The 15,634-nt window shown below is 43.2% G+C and overlaps 1 protein-coding gene across 1 annotated transcript in view; it reads left to right on the top strand.

The window, feature by feature from the left end:
* Positions 1 to 904: 904 nt before the first annotated feature.
* The window catches only part of IGF1R (insulin like growth factor 1 receptor), a 165,960-nt gene continuing 151,230 nt past the window's right edge, over positions 905 to 15,634 (top strand). The window contains exon 1 of the mRNA XM_065641454.1: positions 905 to 1,425. Coding sequence (XP_065497526.1) covers positions 918 to 1,425 — 508 coding nt within the window. The 5' untranslated portion in view covers positions 905 to 917. The remainder of the gene's footprint in view (positions 1,426 to 15,634) is intronic.

Below are 15,634 nucleotides of genomic sequence, written 5' to 3'. Positions count from 1 at the left end.
GGAAGACGCGGCGGCAGAGCGCTGCGAACCCTGCTGCGAGCGGCGAATTAATCGGGAGGAGCGGCAGCAAGACCCTTCTCCCCGCCACCCGCTTCCCTCCCGAAGGAATTTACAGACCCTTCGCAACAAGCTCCTGGGCTTTGACCTTCAGCAAACCGGATCGCCTTCGTCGTGCCCCCCCGCCGCCCCCCCCGGCTCACACACGCACACCTCGTCCCGGCTCCCCCTCCCCCTCCCCTGGGCTGGGCAGCGCGCGCACACCCAGAGGAGGAGGAGGCACCAAAAAAAAAAAAAAAAAAAAAGGATTTACAAATTCGCTGGGTGGTTTTTGTTGTTGTTGTTGTCGTCGTCGTCCTCTCCCCCCCCCGCCCCCGGCGCGATGGCAAGGCGGCTCGGAGGGATGCGAGGAGGAGAGCTGCGGGGGGAGGAGGCGGGGTGCTGAGCTGCTCCGCTCGCCCTGCTGCTGCTTTGTGTGTGTGTCCTGGATTTCTTTTTTTTTTTTTTTTTTTTTTTTTTTTGGAGAAGGAGCCTGTGGCAGCGGCGCCGAGGAGAGGAAGAGGAGGAGTAGGGGGGAAGCCTTTTTAATTCATTTTCGCTCCAAATCCCGCATTTCGAGCGCATCTGCAGCCAGCCGGACTTGTGGTGCTGTTGTTGTGGGTGGCGGTTGTGCGTGGGGTGTTTCCCCCCCGCCTCCCCTCGCTGAGCGGGGAGAGCAAGCGGGGGGATCCCGCCAGGGCAGCCCCGTCCCCGCGCGGAGGGACGGCGGAGCTGCTGTTGTTTTGTAACAAGATTGTCTGGGTCGCACCCCCCCCTTCCCACCCGCCCCGGTTTTTGTGTCTGTGTGTGCTCGGCTGCCTCCGTGTGCGGTGTTTGAAAATGGAGGTTGAAGATGCAGACTGCCAGCCCCGACGTGCCTCATGTTTGCGGCTCCCGTGCACCATGTACCACTGCAGCCGGCGCTGAGGGGAGACGGCGGCGCCCCCCGCCCCGCCGCCCCGGACACAGCGTCGCCCCGGGGCTTTCATGCCTTCTTGTTGTTGCCCTTAATACATCTTGAAGATTCTGTGTATTTTTGGTGTGGTTGCTCCGGAAGATCAACACCCAGGGACCTCAGAAACCCTCCGGTTTGCCAACCCGAAGGGTCTTGTTTTTTTACGTGTTTTTTTTTTTTTTTGAGGCAACGTGGATTTATTTATCCAGCCCCGCTTCTCGTCTGCCTTTTGCCTCCTTCGTTATTGTTAGAGGACGGGGAGAGAAAAGAAAAGCGAATAATTTTGGACTCTTTTTTTTTTTTCGGGAAAGGAGGATTTTGTCCAATTAAAAAAAGAGGAATGAAGTCTGGCGCTGGAGGAGGGTCCCTCGCCGTCGTCTGGGGGTTCCTGCTCGTCTCCGCCGCACTTTGTCTGTGGCCAACAAATGGGGAAAGTGAGTACGGTGCGTGTCGGCCGGGGGGGGGTCGGCGAGGGGCCCCCGGGGGGGGTCCCGGTGTGGGGGTGAGGAGGTGTGAGGGCGTCGGCTGTTTGGGGGGGGGGGTGTGAGGGGCGCCCCCGTTTCCCGCCGCGCTGAGCGGGGCTCGCCCCTGCCCGCGGGGATGTGCGTGTTTTCCCTCCTGTTACGCGGCTGCTCCTCCAGCACGTTTAACAACCCGGGGCTGCACGTCTCCCTTCCTTCCCCCGGGGATGGGGAGGAGGTTGGGGGGGGTGGCTGTTTTTTTACACACGGGCTCGGCAGAGCCGCAGCCCGGAGGAGGGGGGGTCGCGGTGCCCATCCGTTCGCTCCTTTGTGTTTCCCCCACCTGAGCCGCCTACTACTCCTCATTCCCCTCCAGAGCCCGGTGCAGTGTTTAGACCTCTGCAGCCAGCGCTGCGAGCTGCGTAGTAAACACTTGCAGGCTGGGAAGAGCCGTGCTTGCTTTCCCCGCATGGAAGGAGCTTGATCTTTGTCAATATTTAGAGGCTGTATGCAAGAATTCCTGGAAACAAGCGCCGTGCCTTTTATTGCCGCTTTACTACCGAGGAAGGGTTTTCACTCGCTTTTGCTCGGGGTGCAGAATTACGGTGGCATCCCGCAATCTAAAGGTCAAAGTCTGCTGTTACGATTTTTTTTTTTTTTAAATGAATTTCCATGTCGTTACTTGTGCATAAATAAAAACGCTTGATGGCGGGACGGGCTATATTCTCAGAGGTGTTTTTTTGGTTTTTTTTTTTAATTTGAGCAGCTGTGTTGCATGCAGCATTAAGGTTTGTGCGGGTGGCAGCGTGCGGGCTGTTTCCTCCGCGTGTGCGAGCGCTGCGCCCAGAGAAACGTGGTTCATTGTGCGCGCTGGCAGCACCGCGGGGTGCGGGTCCCTCGTCCCGCTCGTCCCCTGCCCATCGCCCTCGTCTGCCCATCGCTCTTCTCTGCCTTTGCTCGCGAGTTGCAAAACCCTCGACTTTTGTTTTTGTGCGTTTCCAACCTGTGATTATCTTGCAGCGCCCGCCCACTTCGGGCGCAAGGGGGGAATAAAGGGGGTAGGGATGGCTGGCGCTGCGATTGATTAGGCTGCAATCATCACCATATTAATCCCCGGTGCTGACTTTTTTTTTTCTTTCTTTTTTTCTCTCGTATGTCGGGCTCATGTTGGGTTGAGGATCTCTTGCATGAAATTAGCCTTCCCTTGATTTCTGGAGTGTTGGGGAGATGGTAAATGTGCCTTGGAGCCCAAGCGTTTTAAAATCTGCTCCTCCTGCGTCTGCAGAAACAGGGATGTTTCTTTACTGCATCTTGATGCTTTCATGTCTTCTGCTGTGTATGTTTTTCAAGATACTCCTTGAGCTGTTGTTGTGTGCCTCTCATTTTCCAAAAGATACTTGTCGTTGGAGAGAAGGAAGGGAGAGATGAATTTTCTTCATTTTAAATGTGAAAGAGTAAGAATTTAGAAGCTAGAAAGCCTTTTCTAGAAGTAGTAGTTTCAGGTTGAAAAGAAAAGGAAGTTTTTTTGGATGCACTGACAATGAGACTAACTACAAAAACCAAAAGTGAGCAAGAAATGCATAGATGGAGTCTGTAATGCACGTTGAGTAATACTGTGTTTCATTAGCCAGTGAATGCCAATTAACTCCTTGCAAATTAAGGCCCTGCTTAGGCTTTTGCGTTGCAGTGGCAGGGCCAGCTAGGGCTGGAGAGCCACAGTCTGTCTTCTACGAGTTGAACTTTTTGGCTAGAGCTGTTTTCGAGAGGGAAGATTAATCTCTTGAGTTTAAAAACAAAACCCCAGTGCCCTTGTTCAGGGAAGGGCTTGCAAAGGATCGAGTAGCGTGGAAAAACAGGAGAGGAGGAGGAGGTCTGGAGTATCCTTAAACTGCTAGGTTACATGCTTACAATTGTGTTTGATGGGTTTGTTTTGTGTTTGTTTTGGTTTTGGGGTTCTTTTTGTTTGTTTGTTTTTTTGGTTTTTTTTCTTGTCCAACCTGATACAGAACACCTTCAAATAAAAATGCTTGTCCAGCTCTGGCAATAAAACAAGGCAGGAGCATTATGTTAGGATTTTAGGTTCCAGTCCTCTGAAGTGTTTGTGGTTGCCACTTAGTGAAAATGACCCAATTAAGAGCCTCCCAAGTGAAATGTCTTCTGAAGAAGATCTAGGCGTTTAAATACGGGAAGATAATGCTGAAAAACTTGTCTTAGCTGAATACTGCCTCTAATCGATCGTCTTTGTAGTTTACAGTTTAATAGCCTTTGTTTTCACGAGTTATTGCTGAAAGAATTTTGCTGTTAGGGGGAAAAATGATCTCCAGAGCAGATGTTTTGCATCTCTTCATATTCTTCTCTCTCCCCACAATAGTGGAAGGAAGATTAATCTTAATTTTTATTTGTTTTTCATATATACTGTGTCATAGCTAAAAGGCACTTCCATTTTCGGTCAAACAAGCAAGGCATTCCTAAATAGGAATACAAAGGAGTTACAACAGGAGGGGAGAGACCCATCCCTTTAATGCTAAATTATATGAAATCTGTTCATGGTTAGGTGACAGAAATCTCTTTAAAATGCAGGTAGCTTTATTGGAAACTTCTTCTGATTCAAAAACAGTCATTAAAAATGTTGAGAGTTTCCTGAGATTTTGTTAGAATGGCACAAAAATAAAAAGTCTCTTCATTAAGATAAAGTATGCTGGCGTAACAGGGCATTTGATGTATCAAGCTACAACTGTTGGAGACTGTTTCATCCTAGGGGTGCATTTCAGATGAAGCGTGAACGCTGTGTTTTCTTCCTTTTCTACCTTGAGCACGATGGGGGTTTGATTTTTCACCCCCGTGTACATTGACAAAGGGAATGTCTAGAAGGGAACAGGTTAAACATTCATAATACAAACCATGGTTTTAGGTCTGATGGTACTTCAGACTGATAGCTTGATGGATCTGCTCATGTTAGCTCTGAGCTTTTGTTTGTCTGTTCGGGCTATATTTTGTGTTTCTGGTGTTAACAAACAGTAGCTCATGCTGCATGTTTAATCTCTCTCCCAGGTTGCTTAGTAAAAACCCTCATGACCTCCTGAGCTGTCAGCATTACACACACCTTGTTTTCACATCAGCGTTTTCATATTGCGCCCAGTGGTTATTGAATGTTGTTAAACGGGAGCTGGATAAATCCTTCTCTAATTGAGGTTGTGAGTAGAAAATGCCAGAGTGTTTAAGGAATTGGTGTCAGTTGGGTTCACCGGGAATGTTCAGGGAGTGATGGTGAGCCAGGCAGTACTTTGACTTTTTTGATAGTGTTAGATTGTACTTTGAAAGCGTTTTCCGTACCAGCGCTGGAGCAAAGACCTTGTGTGACTCAGAAATTGGAGGGGTTGGGGAACGGTAGAGACTTGGCTAATATCAGGCAAAATGCGTTGCAAACGCGAGAAGGCAGAGGGGTGGGTGTGGAAGGATGTGTGTTGGAAGTTTCAGTGCTGAACCGACTGAGAAATACTCTTAAAGTGAAGGAAATTTAACTTGGTTCTCAAGGATGTTGCGAGGAAAGGAAGGGGCTGCAGAGAGTGAGGAGACAGGTCAATTAGTTTAACTTCAGTACAACAGAAGGCATGATTTATTGGCTTTTATAGGGAAATTCAGATTTGATAAAGTATTGTGCTCATTTTTATGTCAGCTTTTCCCTGACCAGTTGTTTCTTCAACCTTATTCTAGAGTGCAGTTAAAGCACAACTCCAGTGACACCGAAGTTGTTTTCCTCTGGAAATATACACATGAAATCTAGTGTTGAGAAATAACCATTTGATGCTTTAAAAATCTTTCTTCCTTGGTACATAATTAATTTCTATCAGTATATGTCACCTTGGGAAAAGTTGTTTCAAATCCTGTTTAACTTTCTGCTAAACTAGCATTTACTAAGAAAATCTTGGAGGATGATGTCTTCGATGAGGAGAATTATTTTCTGAGCATCCAACATTTAAAATTAAAATACATTTTGGGGCTGTTAACTATGAGATTTAAAGGACAATTTCAATTCATGTTTAACTGAAGCTTTTTTCTCCTTTTTTTTTTTTCTTTTTGCTCTGAGGTAGATTTTACCAGTGATCACTGGAACTATGAACTGAGACCAGAAGAGGCAGTTTTGTTAAGTGATTAGTTATATTGTGTGTATATTCCATCTGTGTGAATTGTGAGCTACCGCATTCTCATTGTAGAGAAGTTTGTTTATGGTCCTGAACTTTGTGTGAGAGAGGAAATAATATATGCAGGAAACCTGTTTTTCTCACACTGGATGTTAACTTTATGATCCCACACAGAAAACAACTTATCTAGCTCATCATCTGTAATGACCCTAAAGCTCATAACTTACAAAATGTACTGAATAATTATTTAAAAAAATTTAGAGTATTTCTCTAGATTATCTGTACTTAAATTAATAAACTTAATGAGCAGTATTTTACTTGAAAAAGTAAGGAGAAGCTGAGAAGCAATGGCAACTTTCTGAAAAACTTCTTTAAACTTTGGTTTATGAAATTAAATACATTCCTATTTGGATTTTAGTATAGCTTTCCCATTTGGAAATACTTTGTGATGTTATCAAGTAGCAGCTGGTTTTGATTTGTATGTGTGAGCGCGTACATAGGAACCTAAGAATGGGTAAACTGCAGCTTGCTGAAGAAAACTTGTGTATGTTAGTAAATTTTTTTTAAAAAGCTGCAGTTGGAGTAATTGTCTCAAGAGTCTCATAATTAAAGTTGTTGCAGATTTGTAGTTTCAGTTTATCTCAGACCTTTCTGACTGAGTTGAGCTTTTAGGGTTTCTGGGCTGAGGTGGTGATGGAACATGCTGCTTCTAGGAGTTCTGTGTTCAGGAAGACTTGAGGAATGCAATGATGTGTTTGAAAGGTAGAAACACTGTTTTAGTATTTTGATATATTTGACATGTATAATTTTTCTATCACTGTAAATTGTATAGACAGCCTCTTTGTGTAGGTTAGTTGGATTAGTTTTTATGATTTATGAAAGCCACTTTAAAAAGAATAGTTTAAATTTTTTGTTGTTGTACAAAAGCAGAGCTTAGCAAACAGTAGTTGATGAAGACACATTTGCGGTTGTTAGCCAGTCTGTCTTCTATGTGGTTTTTTGGTTTTTTTTTTTTCCCCTCTTGGCCAAGTCATGACAGGTACAATCTGGACTGATTTCTGCAGTACTATATTTGTCTCTTTTTGTGTTCAGAACTGAGACAAACTTTGAAGACCGGCAGATTAGCAGCTCACAGTGTTCATTCATGCATTCCTGTGCTCTGCAAACAGAGATGTACTGAGTCCCCAAACTCAAAAAAGTCCTTTAGGAAGGACTTGTTTTTGTTAAATAAGTTTGATAATAGTTTGGCTTATTCCTTATTGAAGGAGATGCAGTCTGGCAGAACTGCTGTTGTAGCATGGTGGTGTATTGTGAAGGTTTAACCTGCGTTTATCACTGAAAGTTTTTCTTTTTAACCTCTGCAAATGCTAAATATGAGCAGTTCCCTTAAGATGGCTTTCAAGGCACCAATTAACTTCTTCAGTGTTGATATCCTCAAGAAGATGCTGTTGTGGCACAAGATTATTTAAAATGTGCTGAAAAGCAAAATTATTATTTATTTACAGATTGATTTGCATATGGCTTATAAGATTCAATGTCATATAATTTTATTTATTATTTTTTATACATCCAGATGTGTACAATTCCTATTAATCTGTTGCTTTCTTGGTAGACTTGATAGTATGAGGAGAAATAACCATCTATATGTTTCAGTGACTCCTCAGGTAGTTTTTCAAGGAGACCGTTGCCTTTGACCTACCAGTGAGAAGGGACCTCACACCCCAATAAAATACTAAGATAATTCCTCTAGAGGAACAGCTCCACTTAGTAAATATTTTTGTAGAATAGCGAATGTCTGCTTTTGTAGCAACACCAAGTCATTTTAATAATAACTTGGTGCAATATTTATTGTCAAGATTGTCACTGGAGTGCCAGGTAGGTTGTGCTTTAAGAACTTTATGCTATGCTGTTGATTTAAAGTGTATGTTATACAAATAAGAAACTTTTAAAGCAGGAAATAGGTGAACTGCACATGTATGGGCTTTACTGTAACAGTATATGTAATAGGTATATGTCCTGCTTTTGCGAGTGCTTAGTTTGTGTAGAAGTGTGTTTCGGGCAAGTCCAATGACCTAATGAGTTGTTTGCTCTGTGTTGCCAGCGAGGGACGTGTTATTGAAATAGCTCTGTGACCAGTCCGAGTGTTATCTGCAAACCTCTTATTGGTGCCATTACGCGCTGTAAAGATAGCGCTGTTTACTTGGAAGTGTGAGCATCAACCCTGATCACAACACTTTCTCTTAACAGGTGGGGTTTTTTGGGGGCTCTTTGCTGAGCATCCCTTCTCCCCATGGAGGGGAGCAGTGTCAGAATGTGACAACATCAGGGAAACACAGAGAATATTTGAGTTCTTAATGATGGAGTCAAACTTTACGTGTGGGTGGGTTTTTTTTCCTTTTTCCTGCCGTTGAATGGGTGGTGGGTCATTTTTACTGATTGTTTCCAGGAGCTTTGTGTTTTTTCCTTCAGTATGAACAGTTCACAAATGAGTACGCTGCTCATTTTTGTCGGCTACTTATACAATACTGTTCAAATAGTGGAGGGTTTGATTGGAGGCAGGCAAAAAATAATTTTGTGAAGTTCAGATTGCACGAAATGAATCTATGCTGAAGTAGTCAAAGATCCCTTGTACTTTATCAGAGTGCAGACTGCTTGAATGAAGGGTACTGTACCTGCTGTTAAGTTTATAAACTTGGTTTATACAGATTACTTTTTAAATTATTCATGATGCTACATTACAAGTATATCTGACAGGTTTAAAATAAATGGCTTGATGGTAAGAGGGAGCATGCATAAATTAGAGCTGGGATAATGTGCTCTTTGAAGTACCTCTTCCATTTGTTACTACTGGAGTACAGTAGGTAGCTGCAGCCGAACGTGTGATTCTCAAGAATGGAATACATCTTTATCTTCAAATTGTGTTACAGTGGCAGTTTATTTAAGACAGATGAGATGCAGTGGCAGGGAGGACTAAGGTGCCCAGGTTGTATTAAGTTACATATGCATCTCTGCTGAAACGTGGAGAGTATTTATGGGCTGAAACTTCTCTAAGCACAACAGTTGACTGGGCCTTGCTGGTAGGTGTGTGTTGGTAAGGTTAGGAGAGCATCACATTGTTCCATTTACTCTCGTTAGTGTTGCTGTGGGTTTGTAAGAGGAGTTTTTGCAAGTGGGTAGGAGGCTTCCCTTATACTTAAGGGGACACTGTATCTGGTTTGCTTATGTATCATGGTACTGGCTTGAGAAGTCTTCCTGATATGTATGCACAGGTAAATTTTGCAAGAGCTGAACTGTTGGATTTGGAAGAGGTTATTAGTGGGGAAGCGAATTCCAGATCTCTTGGATGCAAAAACAACTTCCCCAAACATAAATTTACACAGTGCTGGTTTTCCTGGCTTTGTAAACAGGCAGCTCATTATATTTGAGAAGAAAGCTCCCCAAGTAGTTTTATTGTGTAGAAAAAATAACAAAATTATGCATGCTAGAGCAGCCCTCAAAAATATTCGGAAGTTTTTCTGTAAGTGTAAGGTCATCTTGTAGAGATGGATAGTTCAAATCTTAAGTCTTAATCAAATGGGCACAACATTTTGGAGCGAGGTCTGGTGACAACTGCTCCTGGAAGCGGTCTGTAACCAAACTTTTAAAAGAGAGTTGGCTGGGATTTCAGAAGGGCTTTATCCCTGGATCTCGCCGGGGTGGTTTCCTCATTATTTGCGTTGGCTTCAATTTAGAGTCATCTCTGCATTTTGTCCTTCTACAAATAGGACGTTTGGCTTCCCTGCCGCTCAGGTCGCCTCCCCTTGGATCCTTCTGTGTGAGAGTAGTATGTACCTTGAAAAAGCCTAAAAGCACATGGGGGACACCCCGCGGGAGGGGCGAAGGCACTGGCAGTGCCCCGAAGAGCAAACGTGTATTTGCACTGCCCAGCTGATCTTAGAGTAACATTTGGCTCTAGTGTTAGAGTTGAAATTGCAATGGAAATACCTTGTTTGTCCTATTCCCCGCGCTCTTTGCCAGTGCAGAAATAACTTCTATTGCGGTGTTTTTGTTGCTTTCTCCTGAGGGTTCTGATGTGTAGTTAAATTGTTACTGTTGTCTTTTCTAGTCAAATTTCATGTATCCCACTGGGGGTTTCATTTGTTCTCCAAAATACTGATGGACTTAAATAGAGTGGATTGGTCTTGTTAAGCTTTCAGGTGGCTCTACCCTTCTTTTAGCTGAGAATCAGTGCTAAGGGAGACACGTAACATGATGGTGGCACAAACTGTGGTAAGAGTTCACAGGCCCACTGGGATGGAGGGGATCCCACTGGAATTGCAGTGATGTCTGGCTGTCAAAACGGGATTTTTAGCTGCTGCTTCTCTCTGGTTGTTCTGTATCCCCAGCAGGTGGAAGCAGCTTGTGGTTCTGTATCGATTGCAGTTTGATCGCAGTTAACATCTTCTTTCAGTTTGTTGTGACTGAAGCTTTTTTTTTTTCTTCTTGTGAGATGGATGTACATTTTCTTGGTCCCTTGCAAATGGCACACCTCCTGGGAAGTACAGGAGGAACGAACATCCGACTGTGTTAAGAGATGCATATAAGTTATTTTTTGTGCTTTACTTCTCTTCCTCGGACCTGAGAGGTGCCAAGACTAGGGGAGGAAAAGTTGCAAACCAGTCGGACGTGTGGTCATTTGTGCGTGGAGGAGAATTCCGAAAGTCGAAGGGTCTGGTAGTCCTGTTGCTTATTTACCTTGGATGGAGAGATTTTGTTTCACTAAGTTAGGTTGGTAGTCCCTTGCAGGTCTTCCAGTAGCTACACCAGCGATGGAGATTGAGCCTGTGCTGTTGTCACTGTACAAAAGAGCAAGAACGGGGTTCAGGAAAAGCGCATTTCTTGTTCCAAACTTGAGACTTGGTTTGGTTTGAGACTGTCACTTGAGCCTGCCTGGGTCCTGTCTAGGAATGACTGAAGGTTCTGATGGTTTGTTCATCTGTTTCCTTTTTGTGTGCGTATGCTAATAAAAATGTGTATCTTTGTCACATTCGAGTAGGCTGACTACATGGACAATTATTTTCATTTATATTGTGTCTCATCAAGAGGCATGTAGTGTGCATTTAATACTTAGGTTATGAGAGTCCCTTTTAAAAATTCGAGCTTGTGGTTCTGTAATGTGACCAGCGTTACCAGTGAATGAACAAAGGTCCTTTCAAGTTGGTTCAGTTGTTATCCTACAGAAATAAGGCACAGACAGAGAAATGCATTTGAGTGTGTGTGTATGTGGCTGTGGTTCTGGACTTCAGCAGAAACACATGTGAAAAGGACATCTGTTTTTATGTGGTCTGTGTTTTGTGTATCTCTTCTGGTAGTTCATTGTTTAAATAAACATGTTGCATTAGCTGTAAGGCTTTAATGCCAAATGCCCACTGATGAGATGTGTTAGGGTTTTGTTGTTCCCAAGCCATAACTGAGGAACAAGAGCTTTACAATTCAACACATTAGATGGAGATTACAAAAAGAATTTGGGGTGGATCACCATCAGCACTTCAAAAACAATGGCTTTGGAGTAACTCCGCTATAACACAGCACGGCCCATGGAAAAATACTGTCATCTTAACAGATGTAGTGTTATTTTGGAAATTCCACTGTATAAATACATGGACTGTGGTTAAATTGTGATGGCAACAGATGCAATCTCACTTCTCCACTCTTTCATCTCTTTAATATTTAAAAATACCCCACAAAGTAAAAACAACATCAAGGCCGAAAATATGCCTTTTGTAAGTTGTTGGGGCTGTACCTTTCAGGCCTCGTTTCATTGCAGATACGCCACTGCACATCAGACTTGGACAGAGTAAATGCTCATCTCTGAGGGAGTCTCTGCAAGTGCTGCTTATTGTACAATTTGCATATGAATGGAATTATTCAGCTATACTTGAGAAATGTCAGCGAGATTGAAGTCAGAGTTGGTTAACCTGGCAAAGAGATACTTCCAGTATTTTTCATGAAAGAAAGTGATAGTGTGAAGAAAAGAATTACACATGCCACTGCCTAAGCCAACATTGTCTGAGGATTTTCTTGGTGTTTTTCTAGTTGATATCAGTGGTTCTAAATTTGTCCGCAATACATTGCAGTCTTTGAGGGCAAGAGAATCGGAATGTGGGAATCAGATGATGTATCGTAATGCTTCACAGTTGTGTTGTGTTCACATTTGTTTTTCTTTCCAGATTTGGTTTTGTTTAAATATTGATTTGACAAGTATAAATTAAGAGCAAGGGTCTCTTTCTTTTTTTTTTTTTTTTCTTTTTATGAACAGCAAATAAAGCATAGCAAGATGTTGTTATCAGTCCATTCACCTCTATCCGTCCACTAGTTGGGTAGAAAAGCCTGAAGTTAAATACTGTGACTGGATTTTTAAAAAGGGACTGGATAATTTTTGTGAGCAACAACATTTGTAGTCATGTATGCTAAAACAGGGAGTGATCACGTATCGTGCTTCAGAAGCTGACAGTGTGCAAGGGCTGGGAAGAAGTTGCGTTCCTCCTCCGCGTATTTGTATTTCCCTCCTCACTTGTAACACACAGAGAAATGCTGTCCTTGGGGGTGGTTAAAAGACTTAGTTTTCAGAATGTTGACATCAGATGCTCGTGGGGCTGTGTCGTCCAGGTGAAGGCACTTTCACTGGGAAGCTGTGCGGTGTCAGGCATTCCAAGGCCGTATTCTTAGCAGAAGTACCAGGGTGTTGGAATCAGCGGGCCGATAAGGAGGCGGTGTGTTACACGAAAAATAAACCCCATATCTCCGCACGTGACTGTTAAGATTACCTGGTGTCACATGCAGTTAGAATGAAACAAAAACTGAGGTTGTTTGAGCATGGTTCGCTGGAGGTCTGGGCAGAGAAGAACCTGAGGAGGTTTAACAGGGGCAAGTGTAGGGTCCTGCACCTGGGGAGGAATAACCCCAGGCACCAGTACAGGTCGAGGTTGACCTGGTGGAAAGCAGCACTACAGAGAAGGACTTGGCAGTTCTGGTCGACAGCCAGTTGACCATGAGTCAACGATATGCCCTTGTGGCCAAGAAGGCCAACGGTACCTGGGGTGCGTTAGGAAAAGTGTGACCAGCAGGTTGAGGAAGGTTGTCCTCCCCCTCTACTCTGCCCCGGTGAGGCCACATCTGGAGTTCTGTGTCCAGTTCTGGGCTCCCCAGTTTAAGAAGGACGAGGAATTACTGGAGGGAGTCCAGTGGTGGGCTACGAAGATGATTAGGGGTCTAGAGCATCTTTCTTATGAGGAGAGACTGAGAGAGCTGGGTCTGTTCAGCCTGGAGAAGAGAAGCTGAGAGGGATCTTATCAGTGTTTATAAATATCTGAAGGGTGGGTGTCAAGAGGATGGACCAGACTCCTTTCAGTGGTGCCCAACGACAGGATGAGGGGCAGCGGGCACAGATTGAAGCACAGGAGGTTCCATCTGAACATGAGGAGAAACTCCTTTATTTTGGGGGTGCCAGAGCCTGGACCAGGCTGCCCAGAGCAGGTGTGGAGCCTCCTTCTCTGAGACATTCAAACCCTCCTGGACACATTGCTGTGAGATCTGCTCTGGTGACCCTGCTGTAGCAGGTGGGTTGGACTGGATGATCTCCAGAGGTCCCTTCCAACCCCAGCCATTGTGTGATTCTGTGGTTTGGCCTCCCTGCGAGGACGGGCTGTGATGCGGCCTGCTTGGTCCGCAGGACTTCTCCTCGTTCTTTGGGAGCGACCGCACTGACAGAAATATGCAGCTGTTCCCCGTTCTGATGCTTCCACTGGGCACTCCAGCTCTATGTATTAATAGCTTTGTAACCTTCCGGTGGAAGTGTCATGAATTTTGGTCCGATTTGTCCGTCAAAGCTTATTTCTCCCTTAGTATGAAGGCCTCAGAGTGCTACTAGCATATTATAATTTTTTTTTCTTTTATTGAGATGAGGTGTGAGTGGTTTTTGTGACTTAAAACAGCATGCAGGAAGAACTTGCTTTAAATACGCAGTTTTAATCTCATTTTGCATATTTTTAGCCGGATTTTTTTATTGGCTGACAGCTGTTACAACACATTCACAAATACAACCTTTCTGGAAAATGCAGGATTTTTTGCCAATGAACAGCATTTGCCGTTTCTACTCGTTTGTGTAGATAATTAGATGCCTTAGATACATTTTCTCAGATCCTTAATTTATATATGATGTATTTTCTGGTATATTACTTCTCATTTATGTCATCTCTTTATTTGGATGGAAAATGGAATTTTAATTGAAATGCAGAAGTTCTGAATTTTGAGACAATTAAAACTTCAAGTATGATGAACAGGCATGATTTAAAAATAAACATCAACAGGAAAAAATAGTTTATCGTTGTTTCTCAGAAGTTTAGAGCTAATAGATCTTGCCCACTGACTGCTTTCACAGGTTTCTGTGCAGGAGCCCTTTTAATTTGGAATTAATTGCTCGTTGAACTGTACCATTTGAGTGAACTGAAGGAGCTGTTGAGTGTAAAAGTTGTCCTAGCATTTCAACGAAGGGTGGCTCCAAGAGAGCACTGAAGACTAAATTCACCAGTCCAAACTTTTTTTGTGTAAATTATATACTTACTATTTTTATTCTATTTAAATTGCAGTAGGCATTTGCCCTAATATATGCTGTTACAATTTCATGTGAGATTTGTAATTAAGTTTATTTTTAGAAGAATGCATTCAAGTGGTTTATATAAAATGATTTTCTATTTTTGTAAATGAAATAATTGTTTTTATTGACTTCTAATTTCATGCAAATGTGATTTTTTAAAAATTTTTTTTTTTTTTTGGCTTGGAGATTATGTGAGCAGAAAGAAATCTGATGGTTTGAGAGTATTCTCATAATATAAAGAATAGAAGATTTGTTGGCACTAGCTGGGGGCACTGGTAAGCAGAGTTAACTTATTTAGGCATGTTCAAAATGAGTGATGGATGTTATAGAATGTGGTACAGCGGGTTTATATAATAAGTTTTATTTCTTGATTGTTCTTCTGGTTAAGCAAAGAAAGCCAAATTGTAACTGTGTTTAGAATCTGACAGGGAGATAAGAAAGATGGTCATAATGTGATGATTTCTTGAAACGCCTGAATATATTGCAATCCACGGCAAATCTGATGGACGAGTGAGTGTTAATGGTGTGCAAGCCAGATTTGCTATTTTTAATTTGGCCTCGCTATCGTGTCTCTTCGCAGCTGAATTTGAAGGCTAAGGGGAGTTGAGTGATGAGTCATTATTGAGTTAGTAAAATCACAATTGATCTCTGTTTCCTGTTGATTCCAAAATTACTGGAGTGTGAAAGCCAAGAGTGACTGATGACTTCTTGGAGGGGAGTTTGAGGGTGGAATGTGGAAGTGACTCTGTCTAAAGTAATTCAGTGTTGCCTTGGGTGTTCTATAGAAATGTCTGCAGTGAGAACAGGTGTGTGTCTGAGCTGGGGGGCTTGGAAGAGAGTGGATGGTCTGGCCAGCTGAATTACCTGGAAATAATGATAATCTGGGCACGAAAACATGCTCTTCAGCAAGGTGGAGGGGAGAGGTTTCTGAAGTGGCTACTGACGGAAGTTTAAGATTAAACTTTTTGACAGTAATTGTGAACATTGTGGTGATGTGCAGGTAAGATTTAAAAATGTTTCTCCTGACCGCCCCCCCCCCCCCCGCCCTGTTAGCAAAACTTCAGAGGCTTTTTTTGTTTGGAACTATTAAGTTACATTACTAGACTCTGCCTACATTGCATATGTGAGAGTAAATTGTGCTAAAAGGGGATTTGTTGGAAGAAATTAAAAGGAGGGTATATACTGTTCTGAGTTATATTTGGAAACAAGCTATAAAGAAGGCTTGAAGTATCACTTTAGGAAGAGACGACTTAGTTTAGTTCCCTGGAGGAATAAGAGGAGGTGTGAGGTAAGGCTGTCTGTTCTCCTCCGTTTGTTGCATCTGTCACAAAATTCTGATTTTAAAGGGTTTGTTTTTTTTGAAGTGGTAATTTGGAAGGCAAAATAACAATCTGTGTTCTGTTTT

The sequence above is a fragment of the Caloenas nicobarica genome, chromosome 10, assembly GCF_036013445.1.
Source record: "Caloenas nicobarica isolate bCalNic1 chromosome 10, bCalNic1.hap1, whole genome shotgun sequence".
Lineage (NCBI taxonomy): Eukaryota > Metazoa > Chordata > Aves > Columbiformes > Columbidae > Caloenas > Caloenas nicobarica.
Note: the sequence above shows the minus strand (reverse complement) of the source record. Positions and strands in the feature narration are given on the sequence as shown.